Source organism: Monodon monoceros, unplaced genomic scaffold (assembly GCF_005190385.1).
Source record: "Monodon monoceros isolate NGI ecotype Baffin Bay Population unplaced genomic scaffold, NGI_Narwhal_1 Super_Scaffold_19, whole genome shotgun sequence".
NCBI classification, from domain to species: domain Eukaryota; kingdom Metazoa; phylum Chordata; class Mammalia; order Artiodactyla; family Monodontidae; genus Monodon; species Monodon monoceros.
This window is the reverse complement of record NW_021703775.1, coordinates 81,567,009-81,585,383: the sequence shown is the minus strand read 5'-3', so window position 1 is coordinate 81,585,383 and position 18,375 is coordinate 81,567,009. Positions and strand designations below refer to the sequence as shown.

General features: G+C 37.6%; 1 protein-coding gene across 1 annotated transcript in view; it reads right to left on the bottom strand.

Annotated features, from left to right (window-relative positions):
* Positions 1–5,486: 5,486 nt before the first annotated feature.
* The window catches only part of YWHAQ (tyrosine 3-monooxygenase/tryptophan 5-monooxygenase activation protein theta), a 32,045-nt gene continuing 19,156 nt past the window's right edge, over positions 5,487–18,375 (bottom strand). Inside the window, exons 3-6 of the mRNA XM_029232013.1 lie at positions 11,242–11,365; positions 9,090–9,253; positions 8,351–8,446; positions 5,487–6,568 (exon numbers count right to left, since the gene is read on the bottom strand). Coding sequence (XP_029087846.1) covers positions 6,509–6,568; positions 8,351–8,446; positions 9,090–9,253; positions 11,242–11,365 — 444 coding nt within the window. The 3' untranslated portion in view covers positions 5,487–6,508. The remainder of the gene's footprint in view (positions 6,569–8,350; positions 8,447–9,089; positions 9,254–11,241; positions 11,366–18,375) is intronic.

The window sequence follows — 18,375 nt, the reverse complement described above, 5'->3', positions numbered from 1 at the left end:
GTGTAAGCTAGATCTTTTTCCGCTAGGTCACATGTCTCTCACATCACGCAGCTGTAGGAATAGACAAGTAATCTTGTCCCATTTATGTTCCTAGCTCCAAAGTAGTGGCGTTGCCCCAGTCTCAGGACACAATAGTCTTCTGAAATCTTTCCACTGAACACACCAAGGTTCTAAGTTCCAGAAGACCTGAAAGAACACCACCTGTTAAGGAGAATGGCTGAAATGCAGGGCCGTGTCTGAAGACCCACGGCTCTAGGATGGAGAGAGTGCTCAGCACTAATTCCAAATGGGCAAAAAACATAAGGTGATGCCAGCAGAAAATAAAATACAAGTAGTTTGGTCTCCTTCAGGGTCCAGAGTCATTCAAGTCAGATGCTGTGGAGTGGCGCTCGTAAGATGAGTGAGGGGCAGGAGGTTTTTTCAATAAATGCCAACTTCTAGTATACACATACACACGTCCTCAGAAATGAGGTTGACCTGAGCCTCATTAAGTGGGTTTAGCTCCCCTACATTTCCAGAGTGGAAAGAAAGCATGGCTGCACTTATTTGACTTTTAAGCAGAACTCTTCTAGCTTTCAACAATGTCATCTGCTGTCACAGAAAGAAAAATGGTGATTTTTGTATATAGGCAAATAAATCTCATCTCAAACAAATAAGTCTACAGTATATAATTTCATTTGTCTAAATTAGCAACGAAATTCCTAAATCTTTAGTTCAAATTACAGTAATACAACTCTTTTCATAGGCATTTGGTAAGAACCTTAGATACTCCTCAAAGAGCTGTATTCCAGCTCAAATAAAAGAATTTAGGAGCCTAGAGTAGTAAGGCCTATTGTACTGATTTTTACTTGGGACTCAACCCAGTTTCAAACCCACTTAGTAATTCACATCCCATGAAAGCCCTTAATAATTCTCTTTGCTAGCTGAGTAAATCCTAACTCTGCCATGCTTCTAGGGTTTAAGTACTTCCTTGATGGTCTTAGGCCAAGGCTGTGATATGCTGCAGAAAACAGTGTCTGAGGACAAAGAAAAGACACAAGAATTAATCTTCACATAATGCTTCAAGCAACGGGCTTCTCCAGTGGCGCAGTGGTTGAGTCCGCCTGCCGATGCAGGGGACACGGGTTCGTGCCCCGGTCCGGGAAGATCCCACATGCCGCAGAGCGGCTGGGCCCGTGAGCCGTGGCCGCTGGGCCTGCGCGTCCGGAGCCTGTGCTCCGCAGCGGGAGAGGCCACAGCAGTGAGAGGCCCGCGTACCGCCAAAAAAAACAAAAAAAAAAGTATTGCCCTCAAAAGAGGGAGTCTCCTTTTTTTCTGAAGGGCATTAACGGACTCACTGCTCAGCACATTCTAAAGTAGAAAGTGTTGCCATTAACACAATGCTTGAAGTGGAAGGGACCCAACAATGTCACCACTAAAAACTCTGATACTATTCACAACAGTGAAATTATGAACTTAACAGTCCTAGGACATGAATTGCAAAGAAACCTCTAAGACCATCTAGAACAAATGGCTCTTAAACTCATTTGAAATCAATTTTACATCACAACCCACTGTTCACATAAAGTGAAAATGATTTCACAAACTATTATCCCTATTAACATGCCATATATATATATTTTTTGGCCACGCCATGCGGCTTGCAGGATCTTAGTTCCCCGACCAGGGACTGAACCCGGGCCCCAGCAGTGAAAGCACCGAGTCCTAACCACTGGACCGCCAGGGAATTCCCATGCCATATACTTCTATTACAAAAGAGCTGGCTGTGACCCATTAGGTTTCCACTATCCACTAATCGGTCATAATGAAATTTTTAAAAAGCACTGATCTGTCACTGCTTTAATCTCCAAAAAAAGGCAACATAGCACAGCAGCAAGAGTACCAACTTTCAAGTAGATTACCCAGGTTTGAATCCTGATACCACCACTCACTTAGCTATGAGGACCCGAGTCCTAGGACACATCATTAGCTTCTGTGCCTCAGCTTTCTCATTCATAAATCAGGAGAAAAATCTACCTCAAAAATTTTATGAAGCTGAGTTTTATTTGTGAAGATGCTTAAAAACAGAACCTGTGAAGATGGGTAAGTCAGGCCCCCGATATGGTGGCCCAAGATCACATGCAGCTACCAGTGGGGCGCTTGGGCTAGAACCCTGGCCGATGGCCTTATCACTATACTGAAGTATTGAGTATACGATGAACAATGACAACACAAGGGCCTTCAGTGTGAAACATACAAAATGAAGAACGTATCTGAACCATAAATTTGACAAATGCTTGGTAATGAACATTATTTCCTTACTTTCTGAAAATCATTAGAGGGCTAATATCTTTTAAAAAGACCTCCTAGAGAAATGTAAATTAAAGCCTTCATTTTCTAAGTCTGAGTGGCAAGAACAAATAATTTTCATTGAAAATTCTTTTCAACTTAGGCAGTAGAGAATTACTGAGAATCTGGAACTATTTTCATCTGTTTTTTTGGTCTAATTTTGTCTAGCTTCAGGTCAAACATTAGCTGGGACCTTGGGAAATTCAGTTGATTTTTTTTGGACTTGCTTCCGTAACCATGGGTTAGGTCCAGCATGTCCTAATATTCCCTGAGCTGCTTTTAAGGTTTTCCTCAAGGGCAAAAATGACAGATTGAGGGTAAGCGGAGGAAGAGTTAAAAAAACAAACCAACCCTCCCAATATGACAGAAAATAAAAGATAAATAATTCTATTTACTAGCCATAGTAAACAAGCTGAAGCACCCACAGCTGGCAACAGTGACACAGAAATGAATTTGCTTTTGGCATCTGATTTCAAACTGTAAGTCTGCCGCTTAATACACATTAATTTTGGGCAAATAACTTCATTATTTTTCTGATCAGATGTCCTATCAGTCAAGGGGAAATTAACTTGGCAGGGCAGCTGAGAGGATTAAATATGACTAAATGTGAATGTGTGTGCCTAATACATGACCAGGCACCAAAATGAATTCAATCAATGCTGGTTCCCCGTAACTAAAACAGAAGGGCCAGACCATTTATGGACATGCTCAAGATGTTCTAATTTTAAACTGAAGACGGTTCAGTCTCCAGCTTCTCCCCCTGGGTATTTATTATTACTTACTATTTATTATTACTCCCTTTAAAGCATCAAGTCTAAAGGCTTTTGTAAGTGAATTGTGGCTAACCAGTAAATGGCAAGTCTGCTGTGAACTGAATTTCATGATGGTCTGGGACTCATCTTCTGGTATTGACACCACAGGTTTCTTAAGCACCTGCTGAATGCATCAAAAACGTTACTGTGGGGGACTTCCCTGGTGGCGCAGTGGTTAAAAATCCGCCTGCCAGTGCAGGGGTCATGGGTTCGATCCCTGGTCCGGGGAGATCCCACATGCCCCGGAGCAACTAAGCCCGTGCGCTGCAACTACTGAGCCTGCGCTCTAAAGCCGTGAGCCACAACTACTGAAGCCCACACACCTAGAGCCCGTGCTCCACAACAGAAGCCACCGCAATGAGAAGCCCACACACCGCAACAAAGAGTAGCCCCCGCTCGCCACAACTAGAGAAAGCCCACGCACAGCAACAAAGATCCAACACAGCCAAAAAAATAAATTAATTTAAAAAAAATTGGTGGTTTCTGTTAAAAAAAAAAACGTTATTGTGGCAGGCGGTTTATACTGGTACTTAATTGTGATGGCCTCAAAATTCAATGGTAATATATATGATATACAATGGTAACTCTCCTCTTGCAAAGCTGATGAAATACAAATTATACAAGGTAAGATGATATATGGCAGAATAAAACGTACAACGTAACTGTCTTAATCAGCTTAAAGTGAGTCTTCCTAAACATATCAGATGACACCTATCTATAACCAGTCCAAAGAAACTCAGGCTCATAATTTAACAAAAATTGTCACATGTTTGTGCCTAAAATAGGCCCTCATATTTCTGAATGTTTGGCTCAACTCCACAAAAACAAAACACTCAGTCCAGTTAAATGTAAGTGACTAGAATTCTGATCTCAAAATATTTTACTCTATTAGAATTTTTACACACTTTAAATGGGCTTCCTAGTGTTTGTCATGATTTTTTAAAAAACTAACAGTCTCTACTGATAAATATTTAAAGTTATTTAATGTGTATGTGTATGACTGTAGTCTACCAATCCCGTCCAAAAAAACGTACTGTTCTTTCCCAATCTCGGGTCAAATAATCATGGCTGAATGTACTGTATGTTGGAAGAGAAATCCCTAATGTTTCTATTTTGGATAATCAGTGTTAGGATGCAATCCACCCTCCTGTTATTTTCAGTTATTAAAACCTAAATGACACTTTAAAGGGAAAACTGCCAATTAAAAAGTTCTAACTACAAAATAGGTTTAACATTTAAAATTTCTAAACTATCTCAGAAAGTAATTATAAAAGTTAGAAAGCTCAAACCTGGGTTTAAACCCTCCCTCTACCCCGACTGAGTTCTTAGCAGTATTCTATAAATATCCTCTACATCTAGTACAAGGAGGCCCCAAAATGAGAGTCAAAAAGAGATAATACCACAGGCTGGGCCCCCTTTTAAAGATGCTCACCTCTCCTAAAGCAAGGAGATAACCTGGGACTAATCTGCTCTTTAAGAAAGAAAGCTACTTTCATAACTCACCAAAGTAGTGTAGCCATTACTTTATTCAGTACTTACAACTTTGTTAGGACTGATAATTTTTTCTCCTAATTCACAATGTTCTTTGAATGTTTATCGAAATTTTAATTTAAAAAGCACTGTCTTACTGATTTAGATTTTGGCGGCCAGAGTTCTATTAATCTTATTTAAATGGATAATTTCTGCAAGTCCCCTTCAATTCTGTCTTTTCATTTCCCCTCAGAAAACAAATCAAGTGCAAACAAAACCTTGTTTCATAGTTACATTTTTAGGAGAAAAAGGATAATCCTACACAGCTTAATTTTTCAGATTATTTTCTGACTTTAAAATAAATTCTCAGGCCAATACTAAGACAGGCTAGTATAATAGCCATGGCAATATTATAAAACCCAAATTATTCTGAACTCACCAATGGTACAACTGAGTGTTTACAAAGAGAATTATCTGAAAACAAAACAAGGTACTCTTAAACTCTGACATTCTGTTTGAATATCCACTGAAACGTAATTCTAACACCAGCCAAAGCATTCACAATCACGTAATTTTAACTTTTCTAGTTTTAAAATGTCCACTTTACTTCATTTAACAGTTAACTAATATCATTTACATCTAAGGAAGAGAGGGTCCACAAAACTGATCTAAGGTAAAACACTAACTCTTAAGAAATGGAGTCCAATTTTATACAGGTCCAGGCATCCCTAGACAAGTGTATCACAATGCAGAAAAATGGGTACCACTACTCCATTTTACATGAGATAAAAGGGAAGTATCAATAAACTTCAGAAAGTAGTAAATTCACCTGTCCCTTAAAATATGAGTATGTAATTGTTACAAAGCCATAGTAAATGGTTTATAAAATGTAATTTTATTTTATGTTACTCTGTTGTTACATAGGGCATAACATTTTCACAAGGCCTTTTTGGGACTACAGTCGATGATTATTAGCAACATACAATAGTGGTCCAACTCTCTAACAATCACTAGACAAACTGGACACCCTCTCACATGTGCACAAATCTGCATGGAAAAGTACTAAAGTTTTAGACTTGGACTTGTGTACTTTATTTCCCCTTTCTAGTGTATTAAGAAATGACATGCACTTTCATTTGCCAAAAGCAATGCTTGTATTCTGGCAGCAACATGCTACTTCTATTACATCGTAAAGTGAATACCAGAACTACAAAGGCAGGAGGTGTAAGTGAATTTTTATTGGGAACGGAAGTTGTCAACTTAAACAGCAGCAAATGAAGAATGAATGAGGAAACTCCCTGTTGTCACAGATACGCAAGACCTCCATCATATATGATACAGGAGGCATTTTAATTTGTGACCTCCAGCCTCAAAATGTCAACTGCTTTTCCATTCAATCTAATACTTCTGGATTCCTACCAAAAAGGAATATATTAAGAGGATGGAAAAGTTGCTTTACTGAAAGAAAACCCCCGAAGAAGAGTAAGGGAGGGAATGTAGAAATCAGGAAGTTATGCCGAACACTCTTTAAACTGTAGTTAACTACATTTTCATATCTTCACAGTAATACAAAACACAGTCACTTGCAGAACTGGTTCAGATTACTTAAATACCAGATACATTTTTAGTCCTCTACATAAGTGTTTGGAAGTTACTTATGTTTATATGAAATGAAGCTATTAATACTTTTCTACAGCAGTAACTGCACACCAGAAAGGCCAAGACAAACACAAATCAAGGAATGGAGTTTTCCCAAAGCTGCGGTGTGAAAAGACTATAAACAGTTGATTCCATACACATGAATGGGTTTCTTTGCTATAGGAAATCCAAATGGAATAAGGAATGGAGATGAGTAAAAAGGTTTCTTGAGGGGAAGAGGGATGACACCCTGGATACACTTAGTTCTCTGCCCCTTCTGCCGCATCACATTCTTCTCCTGCACTGTCTGACGTCCATAACTAGAAAAAAACATCACATTAAGTTACTATTTCTAGATCAATTATTTCAAGTCTTATTATTATATCAGAATGTAATTCTTAGAGCAGTAAATTAAACAACAGAGATTATGACTAAGACTGGAAGTTATATTTCATCAACTCCTCCCAAAGTGTACCCCTGTATTCCTTTCACTGTGCATTTGCAAAATGACAAACACATATACGCTATTTGAGTACGTTTTCAAAGCTTACTATAATCTCAGATAAAAACAAGGTAACTAACATCCTTAGAATTTAATGCTCTCTCAATTTCTGGCAGCCCAATGCTCTTTTTAAAAGCACTACTAAAATATAATTTATGAGATTAATAAGGCCAAAACAAATTTTTTTGGGGGTGGGCAGGGACCATGGTCAAAGTCACCATTGCCAAGTACTTGAAGGGCTATCATATAGAATAAGAAGCAGGCTTACTTTGTATGCTGCAAAGAGTTAAACAGGAGTGAACGATGTTAAGTTACAGGGAAGCAGCATGTGTGCATGAAGATATGTAGATACGGTTCTTGAATTAGGTAGGATGTTAGTCTCTCTAATTTTCGGATGGAACAATGAAGTGAAAAAGGGAATAGTCAATACTTGTCGACTATGCATAATAATAGTTCACAAAATGGATTTCTATTAGACCAGCACCAAGACACTAGTGGCAATTTTAGCAAAGCTGAAGTCTTAACCTTTAAGTCATTATTAAGATACTAAAATAAAAACAAACAAATATCCCCAAAGAACTGTCTCTGGGAGAGAGAAAACAGAACTAGTTAAGATAGCTCCACGTGGGCTTCCCTGGTGGCGCAGTGGTTGAGAGTCTGCCTGCCAATGCAGGGGACACGGGTTCGTGCCCCGGTCCGGGAAGATCCCACATGCCGCGGAGCGGCTGGGCCCGTGAGCCATGGCCGCTGAGCCTGCGCGTCCAGAGCCTGTGCTCCGCAACGGGAGAGGCCACAACAGTGAGAGGCCCCCCCCGCAAAAAAAAGATAGCTCCACGGTGTATCTGGAAAGAGGTCAATTGCTCAGTTTGTTTTTCTTCTATAGAAGCTATTTATGCTGATCATTTTTCTATTGTCACCTCACAACCAGAGGGATTTCTAATGGCTGGGAATGAACTGTCTTCATAATTTCTCTCTTCAGCGAAGTTGAACAGATAGGGCGCTAATGTTAAAATTTTTTTTATCTAGCAGAAGATAAAGCATCAAATCTGGGGGGGGGGGGGCGAGAGAACTACATTTATATTAAAAGGTGTATTTCTTCCACATTTTGTCTAAGATTTTGACCTATCCAATTTACTTGAACCTACAAAAGAAGCTAAGTAAAGCTCAACCTGTATTTTTTTCACCATTACTTTTTCCTCCACCCCCTGTCTATACAAGAGGTAGGGAGAAAAACAAAAGAAAAAACAAATTTAAAAAGACAAACTTTCTATATTAACATAATTTATCAACATCTTCATACCGGTCAAATAAAGACCGGTCAAAGTCAATAATGTTAATATTATGAGTTCCTAAAATCTTAGTACTTTCTCAGGAAGGTCTGATAAAACGCCTATTCAACTTGAAAATCTGCCTACGAAGAACAGTTGTCCTATACAAAATACTAATACATATTTAATATTTTTATGTAATTTTTATATAATCATTTTCTAAGAGCAAGTGTAGCTCTAATATAGGTGCCCCAAAACACAGGGAGCCTGAATAAAATATTAATACTTTTGTTCCTGAAAAGGAAATAAAATTAAAAGTATGAAAAACTCACTGTTAGGTTGTCTCTAAGCAACTGCATGATGAGGGTGCTGTCTTTGTATGAGTCTTCATTCAGTGTGTCAAGCTCTGCAATGGCCTCATCAAAAGCCTGACAAATATTAATATCCACGGTAGACAATATTTACATCGACACAAACTGACACTCTATAGTCACAAACCATTTTTATAAAATAGATGAACATCCACTTTATGTTCTATTATCACTTAAAACAAAACTCAATGAAATCACTGCCTCGGATTCTCAGCTCAAGAATTTTTGAGGATGACTAAAACTTATAAAGTTATACGTACTTAATCAGTAAACAAGCATTTCTTAGTTCTTTCACAGGACAGACAGCACAGTAGCTATGCCCAATATATTTTTTACAAATAAGAACTAGTATTTATTTGCAAAAGCCCCTTGGAACACTTCCATTTTGAAACACTTTGAGGAATGCAGAGATTCTACTGATCACACCTGGCAGGCATTACTTTCCAATCCTTTACACTTCTCTCATACTTTTTTGATTACTCTGACCAATATGCTCTTTAGACAGATCTTACTGCTTACAACCATAGCTGGGAGAGTAAGATCTTGAGAAGGACAGTGGTAGTGGTCACGATGGTAAGAAAAAGGAGATATCCAAATAAATGTAGAAATCATCCCTGGATATCCAAGTAAAATACCTAGAAATTAACATGCTTGCTATCTCAAATAACCTAAAGAGGGTATTTCTGGACACACATCTTACCGTTTTAGCCAGTGTGCAGGCAAGTTCTGGGTTATTAAGGATCTCATAGTAAAATACAGAAAAGTTAAGAGCCAGCCCCAGGCGGATTGGGTGTGTGGGTTGCATCTCTTTCTTGCTTATATCAAAAGCCTCTTGGTAAGCTCCTTGGGAATTATCTATCGTTTCTGTGAAGGGAAAAAAACGAAATAAAAAAGCATGGTACTGAAAATATCCACCCAGTATACAGTAATACCTTTAACCTGTGCTACTAACTCGGTAGAGCCAGACTTCTCTCTGTAGCCTTCGTTTAAAACCACAGTAGCAAACCAAAAACATTATCCTGTACTGGGCTATTAAAAAACTAGTTTATTATGTTGCTTGTTTATAATCAGCTTAATATAAAAACCATGAGACAGTATATCAGGTTTTTCATCTCTGGGGCTAAAACACTTTTCTTCTTTCATGTCTTTTAATTTTATTACCTGAAAATGCAGCAATTAAAAACAATTTGATATATGTCAATAATATCTCAATAAAACTTAAAAAAAATCAGCTGCAATATCCCTTCCCACAATAATGGAAACATTTTACAAAGATCATCACCACCAAAATCTCTATTTTTGTGACTTATCTGCAGAAATAACACTGACCCTCGGTATCAACATGTATTATGTGAAAGGCGATATAAAAGCACCAGTATATAGATCAAAATCTGCTGACCAGAGTTTGATTACTGGCTTAATAAAAATGTCACCTTCCTGAACAAAATGTTCAGGAAGAACTACCAGCACTAATCTGATTATATCGTGTTTTGAAAAGGTTAGGTTTTCTGAATGAGGCCATTGGGCCCATTACAGCTCTAGAAGGACTGACCTAACAGAAATCAAGTTATCCCTTTAAAACCCGAATATGTGCCTTTCCTTCTTCTTCAATGGCACATTCACTGATCTAAACATAGCTGGTATGGCCCTCACATTTAACTAAGGAGCTCTTGGTGTCCAGCACATAAGGAGGCATTACAATGAGAGTTCTAAAGCATCTCAGCATCTAGACTTTGTAAATACAGACTATTTACAAATCCCAGACTACTGGAGTGTTCTACGTATAGGACGGGAAAATCCCAATGAGCCAGAAAGGGTCAGATCAGATTAATGCTGGGGCTATGGCCCAATCTCCCCAAAATATCCCTTTGACTAGTTGACGTTTAAATGTTCAGTCCTGTGCAAATATCTGTCACATTCAATTTTGCTTATCATTATGGCAACAGAAATTATATATTGATAACACAACAGTTTAGTATACAGATTCTATTACAGCAAGTTACAGAAGTTTTCTCTTTATATCTTCAATTACACTGATTTTGGGGACGCTAAAACTGTCTCACTTTTAGTAACTCTCTGAGAGAGAGGAAGAGGAGGCTGTAATAACCATTTGTGGGGCATGCCCTTTTTGGATAGGGTAAAATGACAAACAAAATAATAAACTTATTGGAAATAAAATAAGGACTTAAGTGATACTTCTAACCAGACTTGCTTCTACCTAGACTAGCAGGCACATGCACAATATACTACCGTACACTCAGCTACCAATACTCCAGGAGACTGAGTTCACTGCTAATAAATTTACTTTGACTGTTTTACAATCAAGTTAGGAAATCAGGTTACTCTTTTCCCCATAGCTGTGTTTTCTGTGATAAATTATATGCCAGCAATAAAACTCTCATCTGACCTCTCCTCCTCAGAAATCTGGTTATGTGTAATTAGTAGTCAATGTTATGATCCCTCAAAATAGGTAGTAATTAATAAATTAATAAGTCAAGTAGAAAAAGTACAATGTCCTGTTTCTACTCTACATGTAATTTCCAGTTATCTTAAGTTTCAAGATACAAGATGCTGAAGACCATGTGACACAACAGAATCACCCAAAGCATATGCAAAGAACTCTGGGGCTAAAAATATGGTGAACCAAATTCTAAAGCCTAAAAGATTAAAAGTCTGTTTTTAATAGTATCTTATCAGGTTATAATCAGAGAGTTTATGAGTTTAATTTTTTATAAGGAGCACATAATGTAAAGTCATAACTGTTTTCATGTTTGAGAACGTAAGGTAACATTATAAATTTATCCTCCCTCTCTTTTATACTTTAGCTTTACCCATAAACCAAATACACTTACGTTTCCGATCATCACCACAAGCAACTTCAGCAAGGTACCGGAAGTAATCTCCCTTCATCTTCAGATAGAAGACCTTACTCTCTGGATTAGTTGCATTGGCTATTAAATACTTATCCAACAATTCCTGAAAGAAATAAGTTAAAACATTAGGTACTAGCAAAAATAACTGCCATAGTAACTCCACACCATACCACCCTGGACTGGAAACATGGCTAGAGAGCAGGGGTCGGGTGGTTGCCATTAGTTGAATGCTCTGGGGTCATAGCAAGTCATAATTTCTAATGGTAGAGCTATATCACATCAAACACTAATTAGAAAGAGCCTGTCTGTCCACTCATCCACTCACTGAAGCAAGCATTTCCTGATACCTGCTAGGTGCTAGGCACTGTATTTGACCAGAGGGGAAATAAGGTCCTTGCCCTCAAAGAGTTCACAGTCTAATAAAAGGTAAGTATACCGTTAACAGTACAGATATGTGAATAAGGGGCTATGGAAGCACAGAGAGGGAATGTCTAGCTTTGTTGGTGATGATCACTGTAAAGACAGGCTTCCCTGGGGAAGGGATATCTGCCTTGTCAAGAAGTAACAGAAGGAATGCAGCAGTTAGAAAACGAGGATGTGCAATTTTAGGGAGGGGAAATGAAATGTTTAAGACATCAAATATGAAGAAGAGTGTAATCACAGAGTAAGTCATCACGGCCCAGAGCAGGGCTACTCAGTGTCCTCTGCGATCAGCGCTCATCCAAAAAGAGGGTGAGTCTAGGGGTTGAGAGCAAGTGGCCTAAAAACTTACCTAGCAATGTGACAGTCATGTCTATCAAATACAACTATTTTTAATAATTGGGTTAGTATTTAAGTATGTCTTTTATCCCTCACTTCACACCAAGAAATGTCCACTTGATCCAATGAGCTAGTGCCTCTCAAACTGAGGTATTTGTACAAGGTGTGCCCAGGAGTATTAAAAAGTCACAAAAAATGAATATGATAGACACCTTCTTGGATTATCAATTTTACTTGATGCTAAGTAATTTAAAAATCTTTTTGTAATAAGAAACATTATGGTGAATAAAATTTGGGGGGAGTAAAGTCAACAAATAGATACTAAAGAAGTAGAATATGGTTTAGAAAATGTAGTTTTAACTCAAGAGCTTTCTTGCTGTTTATCTGAATAAAAAGAACCTAAACAAAATGCAATGATTATATGCATATTATTTTAAAGAAAATAAACAGAGAAACATTTTAAATCCTTAAATTTAATGAAAAATATGCTTAGGTTAAAAAAATATATTTTCAAAGGGTCTGAAGCTCGGGGGAAGTTAAACTTAGTGTTACACTAAAATTACCTAATGAAGCCCCAGAAATTTATACGTTATAAAAGTGGCAAGTATCAAAAGTGTGGCTTACATCTGCAAAGCTGCTGAGCCAAGAAGGGAAGGAATAGATGGGCTACACCCAAATACTAAAGTCAAATGAAAATAAATGCTGCTTCTGCACCATCATACTCTTAAGTGGGAAAAGAACTGAAGGATCATGTTGTAAGAATTTCTCCTGCTCACCATCACCAGTACAATTATAATGGTTATTTATTAAAATAAACTTGAGGAAAACTCTTTCCCAGAATCTTACAAAATCATACTACTTTAAATTTTTCCTCTAATATCATTTTTCCATATCATGGATGACTTCCAATTTTAAAACTATTTCTATGGAACACCTGAATTTAGGGGGTTTCTGGGGAGGAAGTGGGGGGCAATGGTGAGACAGCCACAAAAACGTTCACTAAGCTTCTAAACGTCAAACTGACTCAGTCATCTCTATCTTAAAAAAAAAAAAAATTTAAACAAGAGTCGATTCTGAGAAGCAGTATCAAATAATGCAAACACAGTATTATACTGCGGGAACCAACACCCCTGGCTTAAATCCAAACTAACGAACTACAATGTAAAATGAAGAGCCTCTCACTTTTCTTTTACTCGCAAGTAAGTCAGGCAGTTAATATGAGATCCCATAGAGGATCTTCAAAACAGTGCCAGCACCAGCTCTGGTAAAGACAGTATTTACAATTAAAAAAAAAAAAGCTACTTGGAACATTTAAGACCTAGTACTTTATGATTAAATGTGGCAGAAATGTGGTAGCAGGGGCTGAGAAAAGTCTGACTGACTAGAATGAGGACTTGGGGAGAGGAGAGGAATGTGATTCTAGCTCTCATCCCCCCTAAGTCACTTGAGCCAGATGTGGGAATGCTCATGAGGACTCTCTTATTGGCACACTGGCCTTCCAAGGATTTGGAAAGCTGCTTAACAGCTACTGCATCGGTTTACACAGCCACTTATAAGCTAACTGTAAACTTTTCCCTTCTAAAATTATTAACTTTGATCACTAGTTTGCATATAGCCATTACGTACGATTTACAGTGTTGGCTTTTATAAAGTGACTTGTGCATTACTTCCATCCTGGAGTTTCAGCCAGGTATCATGGTTCTTTGTCAGATGCCACTAGCTCTCTGTGAAGGAAACAACAGGTACAGAATAATTCTGTCTTTCCATGTGCTATCAGTAGTAGTGATGTAGATTTTAGCCCAATTAAAATACAATGGATTCTGCTTCATGTCTTACCAAAACGATTTACGGCTGTATCAGGTATTATATCAATACCAGTTATTAATTATTAATACCACATAGAATAAAGGCTATAAATACTTAAGGTATATAGAGCCTAGGTGCAAAATTTTTTGTTAAAAAAATTAAATTATAAAAAAGACTCTGGGCTTCCCTGGTGGGGCAGCGGTTGAGAGTCCACCTGCCGATGCAGGGGACGCAGGTTCGTGCCCCGGTCCGGGAAGATCCCACATGCCGCGGAACGGCTGGGCCCGTGAGCCATGGCCGCTGAGCCTGCGCGTCAGGAGCCTGTGCTCCGCAACGGGAGAGGCCACAACAGTGAGAAGCCCGCGTACAGCAAAAAAAAAAAAAAAAGACTCAATACAGGTCAGACAGTAAAAACCAAAATGACAAGTGGCTCCCTGGAATAAGAAAATCTTCCCAGATAAGGTCATTGATGAGAAGTCAGGAGAGAGGAAGGGAATCCATTTTTAACATTAATGTAGTTAAAAGTTCCTCCACTAATTCCCCCTTTACATTATTCTTGTCAATTAAGCAGGAGATCCCCTTTGTAACGCTTCAACCAGCAAATTTTATGATCCTGGGAGGCTTGGAGAACTAAGATTGGGGCTCCCTTCAGTGTTGAGTGTTACCCGATTGAGAGGCAGAATGCAAGAAGTACATTCCTTTTTGAAAATCTGAGAGATCTGTGAAGAAGTCAGTGCACTTACTACCCAAAATTACAAGATGCACTAGTAACAAAACATTCTAGACGAAAGAAACTCAAATACAAGCAAAGTCAGAGGAAAACATATAAGGTATTATTATACAGGTCGTTTTCGGAGATGCTAAAGGACCTCAGAATAAGCTTAATCTCAGAAAAATAGGATGGGAATAACAATAAAAAGGATTACATCATAAAAGCAGTAAAGAACTATGCAAGAAATGAAATTGTGAGAAATAACAGTGATGTAAATTTAGTATAGTAATTATTCCTCTTCAACCCAAAACCTTAGAGAAACGGTTAGGAAGAATAACAAAACTCCAGTACTAACTCTGTCTCTAGGAGTGAATTATGTTTACATACAATAATCCTACCATCACTTCCATAGCTTTTCCAAGACAATTAATTTACCTTCAGTGGTAAGAGTCCGTGTGTGGCATTCAACAAATGAATACTTTTATCTTAAATTCATTCATAAGTGATTTGTTTTATAGACAAAATAAGCTGCTCTTCTTCCTCATTATATAGTTTATTCTTTATATACCAAACTGATTTTTTTTTTCCAAACTGATTTTTTTTAAGAGAGCAGGTAACCGATGAAGAGCCTTGAAATACAAACAAAATAATCAACAGGAAACAAAAAATGTTCTAAGGATTTTCAATTTCCTATCAGCTTATTGAAATTCATTAAATAAAACACTATTAACATGTTCAATCTCTAACTTTATGGCACATATACTAGTCACCATCTGTATATTTTTATCTGTTTAATCAGCACACATTACCATAAAAGATTACATTATTCATTCAACAAATATATGTGTTCAATATGTGCCACGCCCTATTCTAACCACTCTTCCATGTATTATTTACATATAAGAACCATTATGATAATTTTACAAGTGAATAAAATCACCTAGGAATCAAGAAACTTACACAAAGTCATATAATTAATTAAATGGGGCTAGAATCTGAAAATAAAGCTAGCATTCTTAGCACTACCCTATAAAACAATGGAGCATATCTATGAGAGATGAGGCTTTGGCCTTAAGTTATTTAATTAGTAAAGCAAACAAAAGAATTAATATAGGGACTTCCCTGGTGGCGCAGTGGTTGACAATCCGCCTGCCAATGCAGGGGACACAGATTCAAGCCCTGGTCCCGGAAGATCCCACATGCCATGGAGCAACTAAGCCCGTGCGCCACAACTACTGAGCCTGTGCTCTAGAGCCCGTGAGCCACAACTACTGAGCCCGTGTGCCACAACTACTGAAGCCCAGGCACCTAGAGCCCGTGCTCCGCAACAAGAGAAGCCACCGCGTTGAGAAGGCTGCGCACCTCAACAAAGAACAGCTCCCACTCACCACAACTAGAGAAAGCCTGCGCGCAGCAACGAGGACCCAATGCAGACATACATACATACATAAATTTATATTAAAAAAAGAATTAATATAGTACATAGGGTCACATAACTATTCAACAAATGGAACATTTATCTAATGGTAAGAGCTAAATTTTTCTAACATCCCAACTTCAAGTATTATATATAGTACAAAGAACCACTGACATGTAGGAAGAATAAAGTCTCTAGACAATAACTAACTCTTAATTAGGTTTTAACTCCAAGAGACCAAAATCAAAGAAAAATTCAATACTCAAGAAGGAAGCCATATTTCATCCAGAAAATTCTATTGCATTTTACAAACAGGCAGAAAGCATGGAGGAAGAAAGCAGTCCAAGGCACAGAGCCCATGGCATAGGAAAAGGCACAACTGCACAAACAGGTAGAAAGTCACTGAAGACAGTAAAATCTTTTTAAAACAAAAAGAAATAAGTAGAAAAAAAAAAACTTTCCAAACCAGCAAAAGTACATTTTAAAAAGGAACCAAATTTCACAATTGAACCTCAGTGGAATGAATGCTGGACCAAACATCTGGTTCTAGATTCTCCATCTAGAGCAAGTTCCTTAGTTTAATTTCTTCTATAAAATAATCAAAATATTTTCTAGTTTTAATAATCTATGCTAATTCTAAGGTATTAAATCAAAGGAGCAACCTGTTAAGCAGAGCAACTTCTAGATGAAAATGTTTCCTTAATATTTTTCATTCACAAAATTCTGTATATCGTATGTTAAGTATTTAGCACAGTGCCTACCACAGAGTAAGACTCGTTATTTGTCAAATGAACATTAACCATGACATGGCAACATACTGAAATGGATGCAACAGCAAGAGAATTTCACATGTATTATAGGGCTTAAGATGGCACAGGGCTTTTCTTGAATTATTTGTTTTTGTAATTCTTTATTTTTATCAAAGTAATAATGTACAACAGTTAATTAACTACCACTCTCAAATTTCTAAAAAAGGAAAAAAGAAATCTCCCCCATTCTGTTCTCACTGTTTCACTCCTTCAGCAATTTTTTTTTTGAAAAATCATGATCTCATACTGATATATCCAGAATTCAAATTCAACCTCACAGGATTCTTCTTCCCTTACTTGTATCTTCTTTTCACACACAATAAGACTCTGGTTTCCATTAAAATAATACATAATACTGTCCATCACCTAAAACTCAAAAGTGAAAAATAAAGTTTCTCTCCCTTCCTTGGATCCTGAGCCAGCCAGTTCTTCCCCTCCCAAGGTAACCATAATCACCAGTTTCTTGTATGTTCTTCCAGATATTTTAAACATTTAAAATCCACGTACGTTCCCCCTCCCTCATGTTAGCGTACTACATACATTGTTCTACACCTTGCCTTTTCCATGTAATAATCCCCGGAGACCATTCCATATTCATATGTTTATAACTGCCTCATGTTATAGAACACTGAACAGTACTATGTATGTCCACTGTATGGGCATACCATGATTATTTAGTTTCCTCTGATGAACATTTAAGTTGCTTCAAATCTGTTGATATTTCCAACAATGTGCCAAATGTACATTTGATCCTTGGAAGACAGATGTTTAACTGTCCTTCCTCGGGGCAATTTCAATTTACATCCCCATTAGCAATGTGTAAGTGTTCCAATTTCTCAACATCCTTCTGAACCCAAGGTACTATCATTTTTTATCTTTTCCAATTTAATAAAGAAAAACATCTTACTATGGTTTTATTTGCAGTTTTCTTTAAACAGTATGTTTATATCCTTTGCCATTTTCCCAGTGAGTTTTTTCCCTTACTGATATGTAGGGATATATGTTAATGATATTAGTCCATTTTCCAGATGTATCTCATATAACTTCATATACTTAAAGATTCTGTCTGGGACTTCCCTGGTGGCACAGTGGTTAAGACTCCAAGCTCCCAATGCGGGGGGCCCGGGTTCGATCCCTGGTCAGGGAACTAGATCCCATGTGCATGCCGCAACTAAGACCCGGAGCAGCCAAGTAAATAAGTAAATTAAATAAATAAATATTAAACAATAAAGACTCTGCCTGGCAGTAAAACTGCATTTATTAATATTTTTCTGTTACATTAAATCAGATCTAATATTACCAACGTTTCTGACAAATGTGAGAAGCACAAGTTAATGTAACTATTCGATTTTAGCACAAATACACGAACAGAAGACTTTTAATTGAAATACAAGTCTGAATGTGTTTTTAGGTATTGTCTACCTCACCAGATGAAATAGTAACACATATTAAATGTTACCTGAATAGCAGTGTATCAGAGTAACACACACACACACACACACACACACACACACACACACCCCTCTAACTCACTCTTGTATGGAGTATTTAAGAAATTTATGACTCTTCACCTTAAAATAGATGGGTAGAAACATGATTTCTGGTTGTGG